This window comes from Liolophura sinensis, chromosome 6 (genome assembly GCF_032854445.1).
Source record: "Liolophura sinensis isolate JHLJ2023 chromosome 6, CUHK_Ljap_v2, whole genome shotgun sequence".
Taxonomy (NCBI): Eukaryota; Metazoa; Mollusca; class Polyplacophora; order Chitonida; family Chitonidae; genus Liolophura; species Liolophura sinensis.
The window spans coordinates 21,108,980-21,116,932 of NC_088300.1; the positions used below are offsets into that span (position 1 = coordinate 21,108,980).

Below are 7,953 nucleotides of genomic sequence, written 5' to 3' on the forward strand. Positions count from 1 at the left end.
AGTTCATCCACCAATCAAAATGGCACCTAGCAAGAACATGACACTGGAATATGTAGTGTAGTTATGTGCTATACTGTAGACTCCGATAATATATCCCCGATGGGGTAAAGGTTACGTGATGCGATTCATTGAAGCGGAAATGTCTGCTTTTGAGTGGGTATCGGAATATTTGTTCTGGGTAAAGGCATGCTGGAAATCTGTTGTTGTAACAATTGTTTTGTCGCTTGTCATGATTCACGCACATTAGCTTCGGGCAACGGAAAGTAATCGCCCTGTATATCACTGGGTTTAATTCACAAAGGCCTACTTTCCACCCGTGACTTTTAAATTAAAGGTCAGCGACATCGACGGTGCTTTTGGGACATTACTAGCTGGTTAAGTCGTTGACAATTTCGCCTTCTCTAACTCGTGACTGAGACACTTCCGCTTGAGTGGCCTGAATTTTGAACTTGTTGTGTCTTTTAAAAGTTTGCCGTCATTTGCAGTATGACGGGAGGGCAACTTTGTTAATGTAGGAATGAGGTTCTTGATAGTAGGATGTGTTCATCAGATGCGCATGCGTACATGTTGTTACCGCCCATATTTCCACGTTCACAGATTTACGCCAGGAAGCGATTGCTTTCAATTTAATTAGTTGATTGGTGTTTTACATTATATTCAGGAATATCTCATTACACGACGGCGAATCGCTATCAGGAGCCGATCCCAGAGCCATCCTAAGATCCCTTCAATGCTTCGTGTGTGCCGAAGTTGAACTCTTATACATTTGTATTAATATAACATTGTTGGGGTGACCAACATGTTTACTAAAAACAGGCTATACAGTAGTGATTCAAACTTTGAAATCAGAATTTATTTCGTGAAGTGTGCCCCAGCAGAGCAGACGAGATATCGAAAAACGGCACACAGCTACAAACGCCAACTCCCGACGGAAGTTGCATGTTGTCTACTTTAAACATGCCCTTATCTGTATGCAGGGAAGAAAGTATTTTCCATCAAAATTGGCTTGCATTTTTTCTAATAGGTGATTCCCCCCCCACTTCTATATTACTAAATAGATTTATTAGAGTTGGCCATAGTGGCTACCGATTCCGTCTGTCCCTTCCTTGAACACTTACTGCTCACTCTTTTCGGATCTCATAACATATCTGGTTAGTGTTATTTTACGTGATGGATGTTTAACGCCGTATTCCAACATTTTCCAATTCTATGACGCCCGGCAAGTTTATGCGGCGGTGGAAACCGTGAGTGCCTTGTGGAAACTGGAGTGCTCAGAGACCGAATTTAAGAGCTGCAGCCAAAGCACTCATTGTGCCAATATCGTTCAAAATAGTTGCCACAAATAGTTTCTTCCTTCATCTATAAATATCAAGTCAACTCCTTCATTAAAATGAGAGCACGGTTTTATTAACTTTCCCTTCAAACAAATCTCTTCTGCAAAGTGATTGCAACACTTGGTATGAATACCATTACTATTAGTATGAGGACTATTATACCAAAGTTAGAATTTAATACTTCATATCATATCTTTCTGAAGCGACGCAGAGTATTTCGTTCAACAAGGCTGTAATGCATACAAGCCTAACAATTATTAGTAAAGAAATTAAACCACTCTGGACGAGACAAATATCTGTTATGGAGATGCTATTTTTATGTTAAAATTGCTGTCGGTTGAGTTAATAAGCTCTTCTTTGCTGGTGGTTATGAAGATGTTACAGCTTGTAGATGACCACGTCTCCTGGCTTTAGGAGGACAGAATGACCCTTCAATTTGTGGATTCCAGAATACTCGCCCCCAGTGCCAGATGAATGGGCCACTATTTCCCCTGTCTCGGGCAGCTCCCCATTCTCTTTGGTGAAGGTCTTCACTACATTTGCCTTCCCAAAGTTGATGGCAACAAGAAAGCCTGGGAAGCCCTCCGCTTCACGGAAGAATGAGAGTAGGTTTTGGTTTACCACAGAATAACTCATCTCTCCCCACTGGAATGATGGTTCTTTCTTTAGACCGGCTAACTTGAAGAAAAACTCAAGGGAGGTGTAGCCAGCAAAGTGAGCCAACTGAGCCTGCAGGCAAAAGTAGAATGGAGAAAATCATGAGAATGTCAAAAATCTAGGGCTATCTAACAGAAGATTCAAATGCAAAACTGGGTATATCTAATGGGCATGAATAACCTTGAAGCATGGATTAAGCATTGAAATACATGTACCTCTGTTCCAATAAATACAAGTAACACTGGAAGCATGGAATAAGCATTGAAATACAAGTGCTATTGTTCATCTTCACTGGTACGCAACAAATGTACCAGGTTCACCAAGCGATCTTAGACTTAAGTCAAATTTTAATAATTAGATTTGGTATTTTCCTTTCTGTTATTTTAGCCGAAATCTGTTGTACTATCAGTTACCTAGAATTTACGCTGCAAAGCAATATTCTGACCTTTTTACATCAGAAATAACAACTTTGAAGTGATCTGAAATTTTGACTTCACATCGTGATCACACCTGATCATATGCTATAAATTTACCAACACTACGAATTTTTGCTTCCACAAGTTCCATAAAACATGTTCCTGATGGAACTAAAGCAAGCGTGACATACTTGTACATTAGGCTGAGACTTAGTGTCCACTGGTAACCATGGCGTGGCTGACGAGAATCCAGCATTCTTCTTCCCATTCCATCTCATTGGAGTACGATAGGCATCCCTAGACACTTGTTGGTAGCCAGACTACAACAAGGACAAAGTGCAAATTACACCACACTATCAAATACAAGAATTCTATTAGAACAGTTTCAATTGGATACCTTAAATTGTTCACATCTGGAAAAAGCTTCAGTTGAAAACTTCGCCTACATTGCACTTAAGGTCCAACTTTAAAACTTAAGACATAGAACTGTTTCACTACTTTATACCAAGTATGCTTACCTCTCCAGCGGCTTTGCCCACTGGATCCTGTGTTAAGTTAAAAATAGGAACCGGGGCATCCTTTAGTCCTATCTCATCTCCATAATAGATGACAGGTGTGCCTGGAAGAAGTAACTGCAGGGTGTGCATAGCCTTGACATGTTTATCTCCGACTTGGCTGGCAAAACGATGCGAGTCCTGGTTACTGAGCTGTGAACAAAGAAAAATGAAACATGGTTAACCGTCACAAGGCTTTCACTGAAATACACCAAGGTTGGCGCAGCTTAGGTCAGAGACGAGAGCAAATTACGCCTTACAAGCACCACACAAATACTGTTAATCAAAGATCAACACAATTTGGATGACCTTTTAAGTGTCATAATTATTAGGCTGTTGGTATTTTGAACAGACGCCTAATACAAGAGAGATGATGGGTTGTATAGCGAATGGAAGACTACAGCATTATCTTACCGTCCAGCCTGTCCAGCCGTCCTTAACCTGCCCTGTCAGCTGACTGTCAATCAGGTCCTGCAGACACAGAGCATTGCAGTCTGGTTTGCGATTCACCAACGCCTGACTGATGACCAAGTGAACCCCTTTCTTCTCTGGTGTACCCATATACAGATTTGTGGTATTGACTGTCCCCTTCACAGATGCGAACAACAGTCTGTTACAAAGTAAAAATACATATGTTAAGATAGATGTAAAAGAAAAAAATTATCAATAAAAGAATTACCAACACCTGTTTCATGTATCTCACTAGCATTTCACCCCATACCAAGATTTGTTTTAGCATGGTGACTTAGTTATCAGTAGAGGCGCACACTATAGGTGATTTTTTACTTGGTCCATATTTACAAGTGCAATACATCTATTATTACGCTAATTACAACATGCTAATGTCTCAATGTTACACTCACATATATCAAGCCTTTTTGTTTTGTTAATTTTTCAAGATAAAACAGGCTTCATGCAAATGGGCCCAGTGCACATTATAAAACAGGCTTAAGGTCATTATCAATTCTAACCTTTCACTGCCTGGTTTCTTCACATACGAATCAACAATTTCTCGGAACTTGCTTATAACATCGAAGGTTTCTGGCTGGTCAGCTGTGAGAGAATGGTCCACATACTCGTAGTCATCCTGAAGTAACAAAAGGGGGTTTAAAACAAGAACCGCACACAAATGCCAGGAAAGCTATTAGAAATTTCTAAATAAGACCTGCCTTTACAAGGCAGGAGAATAGATAGAACTAAACTGATATATACTAGATCCTACCTCCTGTAATAAGTTTTTGATAATTTTCCACAAAATTGGAAATCAGACATCTGATAATCATAAATCATAAATCCCTAGATTCACAGGATTATCAAAAATATTATCAACATGTTACAAACTACGGCAGACAGACGATGGCAAAATATAAACAGCAAAATTGGACACCAATTGTCACGGTTAACAAGTGACACATTGTACAAAGTTTGCCCATGAGGAGCTGGTACTTTATCTGAACACTCACCTGTCTACCAACACCTGTGCTGTTCTCATCTTTGCCCAGTTGATCACTCTCGACCAGATAAGGCGCTCCAACGATGTTGAACCCATCTACACCCATCTCCAGCCAGAAACGTAGAATACTCTACACACACACACAAAGTCAAAATATAGCAGCAGATTCTTTGCTCAACGATTTCACCCAAAACCAGGACATAAACCATATAAATGTACACAATACCTTTTAATTTACTGACTGACTGGTCATAAATGCCTTACTCCAGAATTTTTTACTGATGTAATGAGGACTTATGGGTGGAGAAAACCAGAGTAAACCTTCAACAGTCGCCTGGTGTGTAACAAACCTCCTGACATGATACAAAGCAGAAACATCCAGGGCTGGATTGAAACATTCGACTTAATTAGTCAAGGGTCTGATGGTCACAACTAGCAAGCATTTGAGCCATCTAAGCCACACTCTCAGTCTTTCAACTGAATTACCAAAGACCTAATTAATATTTCTGTAAAGAGAAGATGGTGATGGACTTTCTGGAGCACAGATAAGATAAGAGAGTATGTTGTGCAGGTTGCTTGTCTCCAGCAGAGTAACAAAGTAAGCAGTCATCTCTTAAAAATATTCAGAGAGAACATGAAGCAGCTGACACTGAAAGCCTACACAGAATACAGAAATGAAGGCTACAAACCTCCAATCCAAACTTTTACTGGTCTAGTTCATTAGTCTCTCTGTTGTACACTGTTTATAAGCTAATTCATCCCATTTTGGGTATACTTTCACAAGACTAGGCTCCCCTACCTCCATCTCTTCCATCACATCAGTGTTTCTCAGGTTCAGCTCTGGCTCAAAGTCAAGGAACTGATGAAGATAATACTCCTTACGAACATCATCAAACTTCCATGCTGAACCGCCGTGCACACTTTTCTGTAATATCAATTAATATCATTAATAAGGATCAAACTGTTTTATTAAATTTATTTTAACAGAAACAGAAATAAAAACACTATTTTGTAATCAAACAATTTCAAACATTTCTGGTATCCAGAATTTGCACTATATACCCAGTAGATGTTAAACTTACCCAGTTGTTTGGAGGAGTGCCTTGAGTCCCTGGTGCCCAGACATAGTAGTCTGCATACTTCCCTTCCTTGTTACGACTTTTCTCAAACCAGGGATGTTTGTCACTTGTGTGATTTGGGATAAAGTCCAGCACAACCTTCTTTCCTGCAATTAGAAATCTCCATGTGTATCCATTTTAAAAATGCAGGAAAGACAAGACTACTACATGTATAAAAACAATCCTAAGTAAACCCACCCTGAAGTTTACATTGTAGTAAGTTATATGTTGATAGTTTATACTAAATATTTGAACACTATTCTTGCAATAGAGTTTATTAAAATGCACACTTACCTTTCTTGTGCAACTGTTTCATCATATCCTTCAATTCATCCACAGTTCCGAACACTTCACTAATGTTCTTGTGATCAGTGACGTCATAACCAGAATCCAAAAGAGGCGATTGGTAAATTGCATTCAACCATATAACATTGGCCGTCAAATTGTTAAAGTAGTCATACTTCTGCTTGATTCCTGATCAAAAAGAAAAAAAAACAAGAAATAAAGATTTGATTGGACTTTGCCCTTTACCTTAATTTTGCTTCTAGTCTATTGTTGGACTTATTTCATCATCATCATCATCTACTTCTGTAAGACGAATCGGAAGCTAGAGATCACTTTATTTCCTTAGTAACAAGCGGCGTGGGTGAAGAAAATGGTCCTCCCAAAGTTATTGTATAGCAAAATGCTAGATTATGAATCATTATCAGTGATTCTGTATCTGTTGGTTTTGTGTAATTTTTAGCATTCCAGATAGTCTGAGTATTTCTGCAGAGCTTTCGTGGTGTTATTTTTTTACTTTTCTCTAATGCTTTAAAATTGGGCCGCCGTTTTGTTTCTGACACGAAAGGATGGTCACGACTTCCGACCTGTATTACACAGATTTGTGCACATTGTGGGCTGGACACGGATCAGCTAGTATAATGACCTAGATAGATTTGGGATCTAATGTAGTATCTAACAACTTCAGTGATCACGTGAAACAAATAGCCTAGCTCAATTTTAGACTAGCTGCTGTTGACCATACAATCTGACACAGATACAAGTGCATTATACATGACAAAGCACTCAATGACTACATGCTCGCGCAGTACCCGGATGTTGAACTATTTCTTGTTAACTTAAACCATAAGTATGAAGTCCAAATTTATGGTTCACCTGCTAGATCACCCAGGCCGTCATTGTTAGCTCCATCCAGGAACGATTTCGGGTACACCTGATAGACAACCTCCTTATTCCACCATTTCTGGTCGGGTCGGTAGGGACAACGTGGCGCCAACACGATGATGACAATGGCGGCCGCTAACATGGCTATCCAGCCCACCCAGAACAGGATGAATAAAATCAGCCGCGTTCGTACCCAAAATGGATCTGTCGCATACTCCATCAGTTCTTCTTTTCCCAAACCAGTGAAGGAGTCACCATCTTTAGATTTAATCTCAACATCAATCGTTGTTTCCTCAAGTCCTTTTCCGCCATTCAAAAATTTGGCCTTTGAATCATCGAATTCGCTTCCTTCAGCGTTGGCAGCCATGTCGTCTTCTATTTTCTGTTTTTCCCCATCTTTGTAGTTTTCGTTAACCACTGAATCCATTTTGGAGAGCGGGGGCCTGGTAACCAGCAGTTATCAGGCAAATTGTTGAAATGTTTCCTCTCTTAGCCCCTCGAACGCACTCTTCCGTTTGCCCTTCTCGTCTCGTATGATGCAAGCTGGCGGCTTCGCCGAGTTATAAGATCCGGGCTCTCGCGCAGTAATACAAAACCAGTCCTACGGAGTTTGGCGAAGGCGGAGCACCGGGAATGACCGAGCAGCACTTGAAGTGCCCATGTCGTGTTCACGTCACACCTGTCAAAACACAGACACAAGCAATAATGGTTAAGATAACAGCAACATCCAGCTCACGTAGTTAGGAACTATAACATGTCAGCAGAAAGAAACCTGGCGTGGATATGCTACCTTTTGTATTTGTCCCAGGTTAACCGAAACGTAGGTAGAACTCCTTAAATATTTTATTTATTTGATAGGTTGATTTTTATGATTTATTTATTTGATTTTGATATTTGATGAAGCAAGTTTGTGTGTTAAAAATCAGGTCTTCAATTTTGCACTCAGGCCAAAAATAACTGCGTAAGAATATAATAAATATGAACTAATTAAATCTACTACTGTTATATTTTGGCTTTGGACAACTTCATTAAGTGGCTGTTAAGTGTGGAAAAAATTTTGAGATATACAAAATGTAATGTAATACCAGTATTAGTTAATAGACTAATAGAAATTAATTGTCAAATTTAACACAAATGAGACAAAACAATTTAAATTCAGCTACGCGCATACATGTGTTTATTTATACCCAGTGGACTAATTTACTTTGAAGGTTTGTGTGTCGATTACATGTGTAATATGGTAAGTTGATATTC

The 7,953-nt window shown here is 39.5% G+C and overlaps 1 protein-coding gene across 1 annotated transcript; it reads right to left on the reverse strand.

The window, feature by feature from the left end:
• Positions 1–1,385: 1,385 nt before the first annotated feature.
• Positions 1,386–7,247, reverse strand: LOC135466511 (alpha-glucosidase-like). The gene is made up of 10 exons (XM_064744033.1): positions 6,691–7,247; positions 5,827–6,006; positions 5,497–5,639; positions 5,214–5,339; positions 4,425–4,544; positions 3,933–4,048; positions 3,376–3,571; positions 2,926–3,114; positions 2,599–2,727; positions 1,386–2,063 (listed from the first exon to the last, which is right to left on the reverse strand). Exons 1-10 carry the CDS (start codon positions 7,124–7,126, stop codon positions 1,713–1,715), a joined length of 1,986 nt encoding a protein of 661 aa, XP_064600103.1. The 5' UTR covers positions 7,127–7,247; the 3' UTR covers positions 1,386–1,712.
• Positions 7,248–7,953: the final 706 nt, after the last annotated feature.

Coding starts and splice junctions, on each gene's coding strand:
- LOC135466511 (XM_064744033.1), bottom strand. CDS start 7,126: ATGGATTCAGTGGTTAACGAAAACTACAAAGATGGGGAAAAACAGAAA. Junction 6,007..6,690: donor CGGCCTGGGTGATCTAGCAG/GTGAACCATAAA, acceptor CTTTTTGATCAG/GAATCAAGCAGAAGTATGAC. Junction 4,545..5,213: donor ATGTGATGGAAGAGATGGAG/GTAGGGGAGCCT, acceptor GTGTGTGTGTAG/AGTATTCTACGTTTCTGGCT.